Source organism: Octopus sinensis, linkage group LG1, assembly GCF_006345805.1.
Source record: "Octopus sinensis linkage group LG1, ASM634580v1, whole genome shotgun sequence".
NCBI lineage: Eukaryota > Metazoa > Mollusca > Cephalopoda > Octopoda > Octopodidae > Octopus > Octopus sinensis.
In genome coordinates, this window is record NC_042997.1 from 15,118,405 (window position 1) to 15,135,685 (window position 17,281).

Here is a 17,281-nt window from a genome sequence, read left to right on the forward strand (position 1 = left end):
TTTTCTCTTTTACTGTTTCAGTCATTTGACTGCGGCCATGCTGGAGCACCGCCTTTAGTTGAGCGAATAGACCCCAGGACTTATTCTTTGTAAGCCTAGTACTTATTCTATCGGTCTCTTTTGCTGAACTGCTAAGTTACGGGGATGTAAACACACCAGCATCGGTTGTCAAGCGATGTTGGGGGGACAAACACAGACACACAAACACATGCACACATATATGTGTGTGTGTGTGTGTGTGTGTGTTTGTATACATGCATATACATATATACGATGGACTTCTTTCAGTTTACATCTACCAAATCCACTCACAAGGCTTTGGTCAGACCGAGGCTATAGTAGAAGACACTTGCCCAAGGTGCCAAGCTGTGGGACTGAACCTGGAACCATGTGGTTGGTAAGCAAGCTACTTACCACACAGCCTCTCCTGCGCCTAACATGTTTATGTTCTTTTCATGTTAATATTTGAAAATATTTGAAATGTAAAACTATCCTGCTTGCATACAAACTGTAAGTAGATTAAAAAAATTAATTTGAATGTAATTGTAGAAGTATGGTTACATTATTATGTATCATAGTAGAGCAGTTGTCATAAATTGGTAACACATCAAATCTGGTCACTCCACACTACTATCAGATTTGCCATTCTGTGTTCCAACATTTAACCCTTTAGTATTTAAACCAGCCATATCCGGCCAAAATAGTTAATCTGTTTTATGTTCAAACTGATCAGATCCAGGCTCTCACACCTATCCTACAATGTTATTCTACATTAAGTAATTACACCATCAAGATCTTGAAGATATGAGATAATGCATGATTAATTCAAATCAATGGGAATCAATAAGTATTATGTTTGATTGAATAATCTGAACACTAAAGGGTTAAGTTCTATTGAGGGGAGGGGGTGACCTTGCACTTCATCCTTCTGTAATTGATGAGTAATGAACAGTAAAATAGTCTAATGGTCATCATCATCATCATTTAATGTTCATTTTCCCAGCTGCTTGAGTTGGATGGTTTGACAGGAGCTGATGAGCCAGAAGATTGTGCCAAGCTCCAGTGTTTGCTTTGGCATAGTTTCTACAGCTGGATATTCTTTCTAACGCCAATCACTTTACTGAGTGAACTCAATGCTTTTTACACAGCACCAGCGAGGTCATCAAGTTAACTTTCTGGACAAAACCTCTTGAATAAGGCGATGTGTAATGGTTATATTAAGAATAAGACTTTCGTGCAATTAAAACATAAATAAACTGTTTTCTGTATGTATTTAGTTCATCTGTTAATTAGGGCTGTTTCAGTAGCTTGGGATGAAGGTCAATCTGACTGGCTTCTTTGTTATTAAACAGTTTATCATTATTTGCTTTTTTTTTTATTTCCAAACTGCAAATGATAATGGTGGAAAGAAAGATATAAAGTAAACAAAATGGATGACTGATACAATACATTTTAATGAAGTTGATGATCTTACAGTTATTACTAAAGTACCAATGCAACATAAATTATCAACAGCAACAGCAGCATATATATATATATATATATATATATAATATATATATATATCATCATCATCATCATTGTTTAACGCCCACTTTCCATGCTGGCATGGGTTGGACGATTTGACTGAGGTTTGGCGAACCAGATGGCTGCACCAGGCTCCAATCTGATCTGGCAGAGTTTCTACAGTTGGATGCCCTTCCTAACGTCAACCACTCCGATGGGTAGTGAGGCCAATCTGCACTCGAAAGAGTCTCTGACAGTGTGGACAGGGAATGGTAGTGCCTGCTACAGGGTTGTTAGCTCTGTTCTTCCTGGCTTGTCTGCAGTCTTCTGCAGCAGCGATCCTACTGGTCTCGCATGTGTTGGCACCCTTGTGGACAGCTGATCGCTACCCTTCTCTGTCTAGAGCAGACTGCGCCCAAGTGTCATGGTCGATGTTGAAGGGGGTGCTTTTATGTGCCACCGACACAAGGGCCAGTTAGGTGGTACTGGCTACAACCATACTCAAATGGTGTTCTTTATGTTCCACCTGCACAGGAGCCAGTCCAGCGGCACTTGCAACGACCTCGCCCGAATGTTTTTTTACGTGCCACCTGCACAAGTGCCAGTAAGGCAATGCAGGTAACGATCATGCTTGTATGGTGCCTTTTACATGGAAGCCAGTTAGCTGCTTTGGCAACGATCATGCTCAGATGGTACTCTTAACGCTCCACTTGCACGGATGCCAATTATGGTGATGGCACAGGCATGGTTGTGTTGTTGAGAATCTTACTTTCCAGCCTTGTGGTTTTGGGTTCAGTCCTACTGTACTGCATCTTGGACAAGTGTCTTCTACTATAGCCCCAGATCTTTTAAATGGGTTTAGTTGACAGAAATTGAAAGAAACCTGTTGTGTGTGTGTGTCCTTGTCTTGACATCATGTGATGATTGTAATTGAACTTCACCATCATACAAGCAATGTTGTTCATGTCCAGTCTTCTAGAAAAAAAAAATGTCTTACCATAGAAAAATTTTGCCTTGCTTAGAAAACAGGCAAGGGTTTGTGATAGGAAGGATACTAAGCAATACAAAATCTGTGTCAGCAAATTCCACCTGATCCTTACAAGCATGGAAAAGTTGACATTAAAACAATGATGATGACTATATATATTTATGGATTTGTCTCCATGTGTCTTGGGGTCTTGTGCTGAAATAACAGTGAGACTGGTTAATTTGATTTTAATGGCAAAGCTCCTGAAAAAGCCCCAAGGGACCTAATTTTACTGTGATACTAAATGTGGATATGACACTGTTTATTCTTAATCCAAGCTGTATTGTCACTCTAGTAATAATCAGCGTTGTGAGTAATAATCAGCATTGTTCTCACAGTGCTGCTTTATGACTGCGAGTCCTGGACAATCTACTAGCATCATGCCAGGAACTGAACCACTTTCATGCAATATGCCTCAGAAAACTTCTCGGCATAAAGTGGCAGGACAGGATCCCGGACACTGAGGTACCAATACATGCTAACCTGCCCAGCATCCATACCATCTTGATGCAGTCTCAGCTTTGCTGGGCAGGGCATGTAGCTCGCATGTCTGACGATCAATTACCAAAAAGATTGCTCTTTAGCAAGCTGCAAAAGGGAAAGTGCTCACAAGGCGGCCAGAAGAAGCACTTTAAGGACACACTGAAAGCCTTCAACATCGACCATGACACTTGGGAGCAGTCTGCTCTAGACAGAGAAGGGTAGCAATCAGCTGTCCACAAGGGTACCAACACATGCGAGACCAATAGGATCGCTACTGCAGAAGACTGCAGACAAGCCAGGAAGAACAGAGCTAACAACCCTGTAGCAGGTGCTACCATTCCCTGTCCACACTGTCAGAGACTCTTTCGAGTGCAGATTGGCCTCACTACCCATCTGTGGACTCACAAAACAAGCCCACTCCCACCCCAGGATGACTAGATGGTCTTTATCGCATTGACGGACAAACTGCATATAGTAATAATCAAGAGAAAGCAATTATATATTTACTGAGGATGAAGTTGGTACAAATAATATCAAAACTAGTAGGATGCATTTTTGTATCAAGTCTGATGTGCCATTGTTCTGTAATCAATTCCTGCTAATTCACTGTTATCTTTTCTTTAGCTCAATGAAGTGAGTGCCAATAAATTTATGGGATTCAATCAATTTTACAATATTTGTATATTTATTTGTTAGTGTCATGCATGCTAAGTATAGGGATGTTTTGTGAGATTTAGCAACATGTTCAGATATAAGTTTAACAAGCTGCAGGTGTCTATCAGGGTTTAGTTCTCAGACCTCTATTTATTAGTTTTCTAAGCCATAATGGAAAAGTTTGAGACTAGCTGTCAATGAGAACTCCTGTATGATAACAAGCTAGTCCTCAGAGTCAAATAAATCAAGGAATTAGAAGGAAGAGGCCTATAGTAAATTTTAGCATAGTCTAAAGTTTTTGTTGGCAACAAGGAATATAGAGCATTATAGTCATCTGTGAAGTACTCTGCTCAATATGCAGAAAAGGAGTTTGCACAAATGATGCAGTCAGGTCATAAGCAAGGTAGCAGCAGAGAATGACTTCATTAATAATGTTAGTAGTAGAAGAATTGTTAGCAGTAAGATCACTCATAAAATAATATCTTTTGATAATTCATGACATGGTGATGTCTGATCTTAGAATCCTGGACCTCCCGAAAGAGACAATAAAAAAAATGAATAAATGTGCCCTTTTAAAGCCTAGCCAGGCTCATGGGTTCGGTTTCCCGGTTTCTATAGCGTATGTGTTCCCCAGCTGGATGGGACGCCAGTCTATCGTAGTGTTATTCATTTTTGCCAGCTGAGTGGACTGAAATGAAGTGTTTTGCTCAATAACACAACGCATCGCCTGGTCCAGGAATTGAAACCACAGTCTTACGATCATGGTGCTGACACCCTAACCACTTAGCCACGCGCCTCCACGAAGGAGATGATGCTGACTACAAGTAGTGAGATGCTGTGTTGAAGACTTGGCCAACACATGTCAGCATGGAAAAAACATAAACTGATGATGATGATGATGATTATAATTAATCTGACTTTGGTGCAAGGCAATAAATTTTATTAAAATACTGAATTGTTTTGATTTAGCCCAAAACCTATTTAAAGGTTATAGTTGTTTAAATGAACTTTAATTCTATAAATAAAAAAAAAAGAACTAAATCAACTCTACCGTGATTTTATCTCAGAATGTAGGGAAATAAACTAAAAACTGTAAGTTTGACTTTCCACCATCTTTGCCAAAAATGAAAGCCTCTATGTGGTTGCTCAAGCTGCTAGTAATAGCAGCGAAATTTCTCTGAAAGCATACCCAACCATCTTCAAGATAAGATCATATCAGATAATGAAGTCCATCCGTTTTCATCAATATTTAGATTACAAATCTTGGTTTTGAACATAATCCATGGTGGCTTGACAGGATATTCAGTTGGGAATACTCTCACTATTTTAAATAGTCCTTTATTAACAGGAGGACTGTAGGACACTAATAGGCAGTTTGAAATAAGTAATTATTGCTATCAACAACAATTGTTATAATTAATAGCCTGTTGTTCTACAACAGACTGAACTTTTAACTTCCTTTAAGTACACTCTTTGCATTGCTAAGCTCTCATTTAGAAGGAGAAAAAATTCCCTCCAAAATATTCTATTTATAGGTACAGGCATGGCTGTGTGGTAAGAAGCTTGCTTACCAACCACACGGTTCTGGGTTCAGTCCCACTGCTTGGTACCTTGGGAAAATGTCTTTTGGGCTGTCCAAAACCTTGTGAGTGGATTTGGTAGACAGAAACTGAAAAAAGCCCTTTTTATATATATATATATATATATATATATATTTCCCTGGTGAAGGCTATTTATGGGGTTACCCTGGGTTTCCTGTCCATAAAGGGTTTAACCTTATGGTGTATTGTCAGGTCCCAAGACCTGTTGACCTATGATCTCTTTAAAATATGGAGGGGAAGTGTTGTTGTAGGACCCCAAAAAGAAAAAAAAGAAAAAATAAGACTTTTCCCCCACTTCATATTTTAAAGAGATCATAGGCCAACAGGTCTTAGGGTCTGACAATACACCATATGGATGGGAAACTCTACTTCTTTGTGTGCTTCTTCTCTGTATTCATGTTTTTCTAAAGACGATATGTGTATATGTATATATATATATATATATATATATATATATATCATTGATGCCAAGCCCGCCTGACTGGCTTCTGTGATGGTGGCACATAAAAAGCACCCACTACACTCTTGGAGTTGTTGGCATTAGGAAGGGCATCCAGCTGTAAAAACATTGCCAGATCAGATTGGAGCCTGGAAACAGCATGGAAAACAGATGTTAAATGATGATTTGTCTGCCTTCCTACTCATTAAGACTTTGGTTTTAGCTAGGCTGACTCTAAGGCCCTTTGATTCTAATCCTTGCCTCCACACCTGAAACCTCTCCTCTAGTTCTGATAATGACTCAGCAATTAGAGCAAGGTCATCAACATAGAGGAGCTCCCAGGGGCATCCTGTCTTGAATTCCTCTATTATTGTCTGGGGTACTATGAAGAGGGGGCTGAGGACTGATCCTTGGTGGATCCCTACCCCTACCCGGAATTCTTCACTGTACTCGTTGCCAACCTTCACCTTACTGACAGCATCCCTGTACATGGCTTGCACAGCTCTCACTAGCCCTGATCCTGAAGTCGCTAACTACTAGTCTATGTTGTGGGGTACATTCTTCGCCTGGGAAGGTTTTGGCATTTATAAGTAGTCATCTTTCCCTTTTCCTGGCAAGGTTATAGTCAATTTAATTAGTGTGTCTACCAGATTGGTTGGTGACTAGGTGACTGGCAGATTTCCTGAAGTTAGTATTGCAAACTATAAGATCATTTGCAAGGCAGAACTCCAGCAGCCTGGTCCCTTCCTCATTGTGGGAACCAAAACCATAGCCTCCATGTATGCCATGGAAGCCCCCTGCATGTTGTCCAACAGGCCCATTGAAGTCATCAGCCACAAAGAGAAGGTCCCTGTCATTCATCAACGAGGTAGTCTGCAAGAGGGTGTCATAAAATCGGTCTTTCTGTCCATCAGGTAGCCCCGGCTGAGGAGCATAGGCCAAGATAATGGTTACTAACCCATGATGTAGCACTAATTTAATCACAAGTATTCTATCGCAGACACTGACTACCTCAATTACCTTATCAACCCATTTCTCCACAAGAAGTATAACCACGCTCCTGACCCCGTCAGTGTTCCCTGCCCAGAAAATCTTGTACCTATTTTCTTTGCCTGTGAGGAACCTAGCAGAACCTCCTCTCCACCTTACTTCTTGGATGCAGCCCAAATTTACGCATCTCTGTTCAAGCATCCGTCTCCGTTCAAATGTTCTGAGAATGATTTCTGTTTCATTTTTTTTTTCCATTCCATTATGAACATACACGTTATGGTTATAAATGGTCATATGTTTTTATTGTGTCCATTCATGTATTGAATTATTCATTGTAAACTAATACTTCTTGTAATTTTCTTAACCTAACGCAGTCAAGTGGTTAGTAATAAGAGCATCTAGCTGTAAAAAAAATTATTATTTCAACAAATATAAATGTCAGACAATGTTCTTCATAAAATAAGGCGGTAAGCTGGCAGAATAGTTAGCATACTGGGCAAAATGCTTAGCGGTATTTTGTCCAGTGCTATGTTCTGAGTTCAAATTCTGCCGAGGTCAACTTTGCCTTTCAACCTTTTGGCGTTGATAAATTAAGGACCAGAGTCTTTGTGCCTAGAGTAGAAAAGAATATTCTTTAAAAAATATAGAAATTATGGCTGTTATGTAAAGTTGCTTCTCTTTTTTTTTTATATTTTCCTTTTATTTATATTTTTGGGGTTTATAAAATTCTGATTGAAAACAAGACTTTTATCATTTTTCTGATAATAAATTCTTTCTGTTCTTATAGAATACTACTCCTATATCTGTGACAGTGCTGCAACTAATTGCAGATGTGCTTTCATTTTACTTCAGATAAAAAGAACCAAGCTTCTTTACAGTCTATTCAAAATAGTCTTTTTGTGTTATGTTTGGATAAACCTATGCCATTGATACAAGATCCTGTCGCAAAAATGTCTATGGCTGGTGGAATGATGCTTCATGGAGGAGGAAGTGAAATGAATACTGGAAACCGATGGTTTGATAAAACCTTACAGGTAACTTGGCTATTTATTGAAGTATTTTACTCTTGTTTCTGTGTTTTAAAATGCATGTTTTTTTTATCATTATTTAGTGGTACCAGCTTTCTGTAGAAAGCACTGATTCTGGTCTCATTGCTATGGTCAAGCAACTTTGCAATAATAAACTTTTACAATTTGAGTGTGGCCTTAAAGATTCACTGAATATGTCTTTGTTTTGTATGATCTAAAAGCCAATATAATGTTATGTCTTAGTGTGATCTGATAAGTCTCCAAACCTATATAAATAGTGCATTATTTTTCTCCTTGATGTATTTTGGTTTGTGATTGAATAAACTTTCTTCTATTTTGAAAGTTTCATGAAATTTTATACAGGTATCCTCCATGTTTTGGAAGTGTTGCATTTGTGAAAATCTTGATGTAACATATTTCCATATAACATGGGTTTAAATTATGGAATTCCACATTATGACAAAATTTTCAGGAATGCAAATTTTTAGTGGTGTGGGTGCTGACTGTAGTTGCTTTCTTGCTTAAAGATATTTCCAGCAAAAATTTTTCCTAGAATATCTTTAAGCAGAACTTCAATTAGACTTCATTCACCTATTTTAAAAGCCAATGTAGAATTGTTTATTTCATTTATTAAGTTATATTGCCGAGAAATTAAAACTCAAAAGTTATACTAAATTAAATCAAAAACGAAGGGTGTATACATGTTTGTATTTTAAACAAAGTGAACTAGGAAAATATTAAACACTGCATATATTAACTCTATTTCCTCTACAGAAAGATAATTGTTCTTATTCCTCTTTCATACTTTTGCCTCTCAACACTTGGCATAAGCCACTTCTCAATAACAACACCCCTCTGAAGCTACTTGTCTTGCAAGCTACTTTTTTTGCAAGCTACTTGGCAATCTCACTAGTACCAGTGACACAGAAAAGCACCCAGTGTAATCTGTAGAGTGGCTGGCATTTGATAGGCATCCAACTATAAAAAGCATGCCAAAACTGACATTGGATCTTGATACAGACCTCTGACCTCTCAAATCCTGTTAAACATTCAATACATACCAGCATGGAGTACAGATGCCAAATGATGAATAACTTAGATTTTTATTCTTAGTCATATGTGTACTCTTTACCAGAAAGATGAGAAGTAAAACAAAAGAAACCAAGAGTGCTTACTAAGTGAAGTAAACTTTAATCAACTAAAATGACACTCCAAGTGATGAAACTCATTTTCTAAATGAGTCTGTTAAGGTCAGAGGGAGACAATCCCAGAATTCAATGGGAATTAAGTCTGATCTTTAGCTGTAATGTGACAACTCTGAATATGCTTCTGTTTTAAAACCTCATCATGAAAAAGGAAAATAGTCTAACCAACTGTAGGTTCTACTGCTGAGTAGGCCACCAACATTAGCTACAGGGATGGTATCAATCCAGTCACCTGAGTATTTGGCACTAGCAGACAGTAAACAGCACCTTGGAAACCGGTCGAATTGGATGAAGAGGGAGTTGAAGGTGGCTTTCGAAATTATGTTGTCTCAAGCTCTCTGACTCCGACAGTCCTTCACATTCTCAGGAGCAGATAAGCCCAATTCCCTCCAGTGTTGGAGAGCTTCATCCAACTCCCTTTTGGAACTGGTCTTCCATTCTTCAAATAACCTTACTTAGGCCTGCACTTGGAAGAGAGCACTCCAGTTGTCACCTCACTGTGCTCTACTAACACAAACTGAAAATAGACTCTCCAAGAGCAGATTCGTGGTCTCATGAGACATACAGATAACAAAGATATCTGCTTATGACTGCTAAATATCAGAATGGTTGAAGAGAGAGAAAAAGAGCTATAGATATTTTTAACCCTTTAGTATTTAAACCGGCCATATCCGGCCAAAATAGTTAATCTGTTTTATGTTCAAACTGATCAAATCCAGGCTCTCACACCTACCCTACAATGTTATTCTATATTAAATAATTACACCATCAAGATCTTGAAGATATGAGATAATGCATGATTAATTCAAATCAATGGGAATCAAAAGGCATTATGTTTGATAGAATAATCTGAACGCTAAAGGGTTAAATGAACACAATGCACTCTTTAACTGTCCAACCCATGCCAGCATGGAAAACATGTTAAATGTTTTGAATTAATCATGCATTATTTAGTAGCTTTGAGACTTTGATGATGTGATTGTTTATTTTTAGAATGGTATTGTAAAAGAGGAAACAAACTACTAGTATTTTATTGCCTTCACAGTGTTTACTGTTTAACAAAATCAAACTAGAAAACTGGACAAAGCAGAGAACACAACTGAAAAAATTAAAAAGAAAAAAGAAAAAAAGAGGAAAAAAAAACCCCAAAACAATTCACTGCCTTTAGTTGAAAAGTTGGGGGCACTGGGAAACCTCTTTAATGGCTATTGAGACATGCTTGTAGCATTGCTACGGGTAATGGCGAGGCTGATATGCTGGAACAGCCAAGTGCCCACACAAGCCTCACCAGTTACCTCTGCAAGGCAAGTTGCCAGTGAAGCCAGGAATCTCGCAGTTAGTGGTCCAATCCCACCAAATGTCTTAAATGCCACAAGATGGAAAATGTAGTTGGCTGATAGATTGTGGTATTATAAGACAATGAGTTAGCAGAAACGTTAGCACACCGGGCGAAATGCTTAGTGGTATTTTGTCTGCCGCTACGTTCTAAGTTCAAATTCCGCCGAGGTTGACTTTGCCTTACATCCTTTCGGGGTCAATAAATTAAGTACCAGAGGGCTAGCTTTGGAACTCAATCAAGGGAGTGAGTTAGCAGAGGAGGCAGGGTAAGCAGCATTGGTTCCAAAGGTGGGGCTAGAACGGAGTAAGTTAGATGTGGCCAGTTTGAATATAAAACAAGTAGAATATTTGGGTTGGATATAACTGGATTAAATGTTAAAGGGTTAAAATACAAGTCCATGTATTAGTCTGTGTTTCTGAAGCAAAAGTTGAATTCTAGTTCTGAAGTTTTTATTTGTTTATTTATTTGTAGATAATCATTGGCCATGATGGAGTTAGTGGTTTAAATTATGAACATACATCAGCGGAAGGCGTTGTTCTTGTGTCGCTTATAGATCATGCCCTTGATTTCTGGTATGTATTGGGAGTTTGGTTTCTTTTTTTTTTCAATTCTTTTATTGGTTTCAGTCATTGGACTGCAACTGTGTTGAGGTGCCATTTTCAAGAGCTTAACCAATCATGTTGATACCATTTCCTATTTCATTCTGGTTCTTATTTTATTGATCTCTTATTTTTTTGAACCGCTAAGTTTTGGGATGTAAACAACAGCAGTTTTGTAGGCTGCTATCAACACACACACACACACACACACAAAATGGGCTTCTGCACAGTTCCTCTCTCACAAATTCCACTTACAAGGTATTGGAGAGCCCAAGTCTCTCGAAGAAGATGCATGCTCAAGTTACTATGCGGTAGGATTGAACTCAGAACCACACAGTTATGCTTACTCCTATTTTGATACACATTTATATGGATGGCAGAGTATGGGGTAGTCTCTCTTTCATATTTTAGCCTTCAACACCTGGCATGAAGCCACCTGCCCTCTCTTAGATACTCTCGTACTCAGTCACGGTGGTTTTTTACTTTTTGTTTCTTTGCTTTCTTTTGCAAGTTACTTGGCAACTGCACTAGCACTGTTGTCATGAAAAAAGCACCCAGTACACTCTGTAAAGTGGTTGGTATAAAGAATGACATCCAACCATAGAAACCTTACCAAAGCTAACAATGGGGTCTGACACAGTTCTGTGGCTCATCGGATCCTGTTAAACCCTCAAACTCATACCAGCATGGAAAATAGATGTTAAATGATGATGATGATGATAAAATATAAATTCCTAGTAAACTGAAACTAGGATTGCACCTAGAAAGTTAGGTACTCCCAGGCACAAGTCCGGGCAAGGTTGTTTATGGAAGACCAGCAGTCGCCCATGCATACCGACCTCCCCTCTCCATGCCACCAGTGTTATCCAAAGGAAAGGCAAAGGGGCCGATACAACTTGGCACCTGTGACATCGCAACTCATTTCTACAGCTGAGTGAACTGGAGCAACATGAAATGCTCAAGAACACAACACGCAACCCGCTCCGGGATTTGAGCTCACAACCTTACGATTGTAAGCTCGATGCTCTAACCACTGAGCCATGCGCCTTCACAATAGTATATTATTGATACTTATATTGGCTACAGAAGTGGGTAAAAAGTAACTAGAATTTAATTACCAAACTAAATAGAATAAAATAAACAGTAAAATTCCAAGAAAACTAATACCAGTTTACATAGTCATTGATAGTAAGTATAAAGCATTAGAATACCTTGTGGTATTTGTTTTCACACTCTGTGCTCTAAGCTCAAATGTCACTGTAGCTAACTTTGCCTTTCATCTTTTAGGCACAGGTATGGCTGTGTGGTTTTGGATTCAGACCTGTTGCATGGCACTTTGAGCAAGTGTCTTCTCCTTTAGCCCTCCATTTATATGTGTGTTTGTGTTTGTACACATGTATGTATGTGTGTATTAGTGTGTACCCTTGTCTAGGCATGACATGATGGTTGTAAACAAGCATCACCTTCATACAAGTGCAGCAGTTCAGTTTGTCTTTAGTCTTTGTTGAAAAGTGTCTGGCTCTGGGAAAATATTACCTTGCTCGGAAATAGGTGAGGGTAGATGATAGGAAGGACATCCAGCCGTAGGAAATCTGCCTCAACAAATTCTGTCTGACTCATACAAAGGGGACATTGAATAATAATGGTGATTATAGTAATGGAAGTGGGATTCATTGGTTTGTAAATGAGGAAGAAGAGAAAAATGTTTCACATCTCTTTCTCAATAAAGAGTTCTCCCCAAGACACACAGTTTTGCCAGGCAAACCTTATTCTGCTTTTAGACTGTTTGACATTTTTTACTATCCTTGTGATGAAATGAAGTAATAATTACTAAATTGATTTGTTGATGTTTATTTGCTATGTATGTGAAGGGACATGGCCTAATAGTTAGGATATTGGACTCTCAATTGTTAGATCACCTCTGTCTACGCCGCATCCTTCATGTCCAATGGCATCACTTTGTCTCCAACAATTCAATGCGACACCAGTGCAGAATCACCTCCCTCCGATAAGTCATCCTAACGAGACGTCAGCGTTGGCTGGGTTATGCCCTCTGTCGTCAACCAGGAGAATTCACCTATGAAGCAATTGCTCCAGCTCCCCTTCAGGGTTGGCAAAAGTGATGTGGTGGACAACGAAAAACCTGGCTGATGACAGTCAAGGCTGATCTGGAATCCAACCTAGGCCCCCATATCTACGGCGTTCGCCGCTGGAATAAGGGGTGGTTGGAGATCACGTGGTCATTAACCTCAAATCGCCAGGCCTGGTCGACGTTTGTGAGAGATGCAACATTGAGGATGAATGAAGCCAGCTCAACCCACCCCGGGTGAATGCTGTCTCAAGAAGATTGTGGGTTCAGTTCTCAGACTGGGCAATATGTTGTCTACTTGAGCAAAACACTTCCATTTCACATTGCTCCAGTACTCTCAGCTGAAAAGGAATACCGTTGAGATTGACTGTTATCCTGTTCAGGAGTAGGGGAGTATCTTGCACTCTCATCTTGAAAGTCTAGATAAGCTCTGCTTTCATGAGCCTGCTGGCTCAAGGCCTGCATATTTGGCTCTCTAATGCATGCAATAAAGAGCTAGATTGGGTAGTTTTTGATATCTTGAATTTGCTGCTTTGTTGATTAAAAATATATATAAAAACAAAACATAATGTCAGAAAAATTGTGTTGTTTTGTTTTCTTGTGTCATAATATTTTATAAAATTTCTTTTTATTTTAGCTTGCAAAAAAAAAATATTGTGCTTCCTGCTGCAGGAGTTCAAGAGCCTGTTAAATTGAAATTTAATATTGGGCATGATATCCAGTCAGCCATTGAAACTGCTAAAGAAAATATCGATTCGTAAGTAAATACAGCTTTGTTTTTAATTTTTTTTTTTTTTGACACTTTAACCCTTTCGTTACTATATTTCTGACCAAAATACACCCCTTATGTGTTTCAATTAATTTCTAACATAATCATAAATTTAGTCTGGTTTCATTAAACAACTATAACTTTTTTATTTATCAATATATTAATCTGATTTTTGGAAGATAATTTAATGAAATGTTCTCAACCAATTCTATACTATAATTTTTGTCACAAAGTGACTCTAATTGCATGTAGATACAGGTAAATTCAAAATATAAAATTATTAAAATTTTGTTCAAACATCGCTATAGAAAATGGGTTATTAGCTAATATTCAATTGGGTATACAACAAAATTTTACGATAGAATTTGTTATTCTGGGTAACTTTCTGATACCCATAATAATATTTATGGCAAAATAGTCTTAATTTCATTTAAGGTTGTGGGAAACCATTAACTATCCTTTCTTTCGCTTTGTTTACATTTAGCGTAACGGTTCGTTTCCGCCGTAATGATTTCAAATAGGCTCATTCGAAAAAGTAAAAAGAAATAGTCTAAGGCTTTACTCTCCTGGGAAAGTCTGTGGCTTGGTCCAGTTTCTTCAGAAAAATCACCGAAAGAAACAGTTTTTAAATTTTCACTCCATTCAGGTGTTTCGGAAAATGAAACATCAGATTCATTATCAAATACCACGTGCTTTTTTTTTTCAGTCATAGAGTTATCAAGGTCTTCAGTAGAAAATCCTTCGAATTCTGACTCGCTGCTTGATATAATGAAATTCGTATCCATTTTTTGTCAGAATTACAAATTTTGAAAACACAATAGGAACAAATTTCGGAAAAAAATCTCCCAAAATTCACGGAATTAAAATTACACTTCGATTATTGTACAGAACTGTAGATGAACTGTTTACGAAGTATAATACGTGTTTTCACGAATGTACCAAAGAGATTTGCTCTGATATTCTCATTTAAATATGAATAGGTAAATACGGGCAGGTTTGGGCAGTTTGGTCACATTAACCAAAATTTTTCGGGCGGCTTCAACTGCTATGTGAAGAAATTTAACTGTTTCTTAATAACTCAGTACACAGCAGGTGTGTGTGTGGAAAAATTCTATGCTTCCCAAATTTTGGTGCCATTAATCCTGATATGTCTGACAACCTTTCCTCTGTCCAGCTCTGTCTTATTTTACTTTGTTCTGTGTTCCCTGCATGCACTTTTGGCTTTTATCACTGACTCTCTTTAAGGCATCAAGCTGGCAGAATAGTTTTACATTTCTTCTGTTTTTACATTTAGTGTTCAAATTCCACTGAGGTTGAAGTGATCGACTAACTTCCTTCACCAAAATTTCAGACCTTGTGCCTATAGTACAAGGAATTACTATCTTTCTTTACTGATTGCTGCTTTCTGTCCCCATCACTTACCCTTTTCTGATGAATTGTATGGCATCTAAGTGCTGTATACAATAAGCTTATTATTATTATCATTATGCGAGCTGGCAGAATTGTTAGCACACTGGCCGAAATGCCTAGCTGTATTTTGTCAGTCCTTACATTCTGAGTTCAAATTCTACCGAGGTTGACTTCGCCTTTCATCCTTTTGGGGTTGATAAATTAAGTACCAGTGAAACACTGGAGTCGATGTAATTGACTAGTCTCCTCCCATCAAATTTCAGGCCTTGTGCTTATAGTAGAAAGGATTATTATTATTATTATTATTATTATTATCAAGGAGTACTTGTCATGAATGCAAATCTTCTGCTGGTGTCTTGCTATATGCCTGGAACAGAATGTTTTATTGCTGAAGATTTTCAAGTTGGATATCAGCCACATCTTATTTGTCTAGAAGCATTTTTTCATGCTGAATCTAAAGGAAATGGCAAAGAATCGAGACAAATGCTGCAAGGCATCTGATCTGACATTCTTACAGGCAGTGAGCGGCAGAAACGTTAGCATTCTGGATGAAATGCTTAGCGGTATTTTGTCTGTCGCTACGTTCTGAGTTCAAATTCCGCCGAGGTCGACTTTGCCTTTCATCCTTTTGGGGTCGATTAAATAAGTACCAGTTATGCACTGCGGTCGATATAATCGACTTAATCGGTTTGTCTGTCCTTGTTTGTCCCCTCTGTGTGTAGCCCCTTGTGGGCAGTAAAAAAATAAAAAACGTTAGCATGCCGGATGAAATGCTTAGCGGTATTTTGTCTGTCTTTACGTTCTGAGTTCAAATTCCGCTGAGGTCGACTTTGCCTTTCATCCTTTCAGGGTCGATAAATTAAGTACCAGTTGCATACTGGGGTCAATGTAATAAACTGCACCCCCCCCCCCCAATTTTGGGCCTTGTGTTTTTGACCTATTCAAGAAGATGATAGGCAAGGTTGCCATCACTGGAATTTGAATACAGAATACTGGGTTTCAAAAGAAATACTGTGAAGCATTTTATCTGATGCTCTAACTCTGCCAATCCCATCAGCAATGATAAAAGCAGTGATCAGTTTGTTTTATACAGATACAAAACGATAAATTTCAAGTTAAGATGAAGTCAGTTAAATTGGTTCCAATACTTGTCTGGTATTTATATGATGAAAGGCAAAGTTGACCTCAGCAGAATCTGAACACAAGGAGATGGAACTAAATACTACATGCTCTACTAATTCTACCACCTACCAATTTGTAAATATTCATGCAAGTATCTAGATTTGAAGAACTATCCAACCCATCCACCCTATTCAGAAAAGAGATATGACTATTGAAACCATCCTAGCATCATTCAAATCATGTCAGAATTCTCAAATTGTGCCAACAATATCCAAACCATGATTTAAAAAAATATATACGTTTCTTGTCTACATTATTTTATTTCTATTTATTTTACCCATTGTTTTGCTTTTTGGGTTTGTATTCTAATGAAAAACAAAAAAATTCATAGACTTGCAATATTAATTGAAAATCTGATTCTTTGTTTTAATTTAGCCTGATAGATGATGTTGATTTGACCATCACAGATTACACAAGGTTTGGTAAAGATTTTGCAAAATCTATGAAGCTAAGTCCAGATGCACTTGTTCAGATAGCATTGCAATTAGCTTATTATCGGTGAGTAATTTTTGTGTATTTGCTCATGTTCATATATGTGCATTCTGCAATTTCAACGTAAACATTGAGATAGACTGAGTACAAGAAAGTCGACAAATAAACATTAGTCAATGTGAAAAGAAAAAAAAAAGAAAAAATAATGAATGTGTATAATATGATGCATTTTATAGAAAGAATGGGTTGTAAATTCTGCAGTAGTTCAGTAGGTGAAAGGCAGTGTTTGTTAGAAAAAACTTGAGAAGTAGTTTGAGATTAGATCTTAAAATACAAGACTTCTTCAGATAAAATGGTACAACAAAATAACTACTAATATATATAGTTAATCCAAACAAGAAAGCACAAAACACAACAACGCGAGGACGTGGAACAAATATAGTATTATTGGACGCTCAGGAGAGAAGGAAAGAAGGAGGGTTTAACATTTTGAGCGGAGCGCTTCGTCGGAAACATAGGAGAAGGAAA

General features: G+C 38.0%; 1 protein-coding gene across 2 annotated transcripts in view; it reads left to right on the plus strand.

The window, feature by feature from the left end:
- The window catches only part of LOC115210058 (carnitine O-acetyltransferase), a 62,700-nt gene that overhangs the window by 37,816 nt on the left and 7,603 nt on the right, over window positions 1-17,281 (plus strand). For both annotated transcript variants that reach the window (XM_029778629.2, XM_036510626.1), the window contains exons 9-12: window positions 7,553-7,734; window positions 10,744-10,844; window positions 13,598-13,717; window positions 16,697-16,819. In XM_029778629.2, coding sequence (XP_029634489.1) covers window positions 7,553-7,734; window positions 10,744-10,844; window positions 13,598-13,717; window positions 16,697-16,819 — 526 coding nt within the window. The remainder of the gene's footprint in view (window positions 1-7,552; window positions 7,735-10,743; window positions 10,845-13,597; window positions 13,718-16,696; window positions 16,820-17,281) is intronic.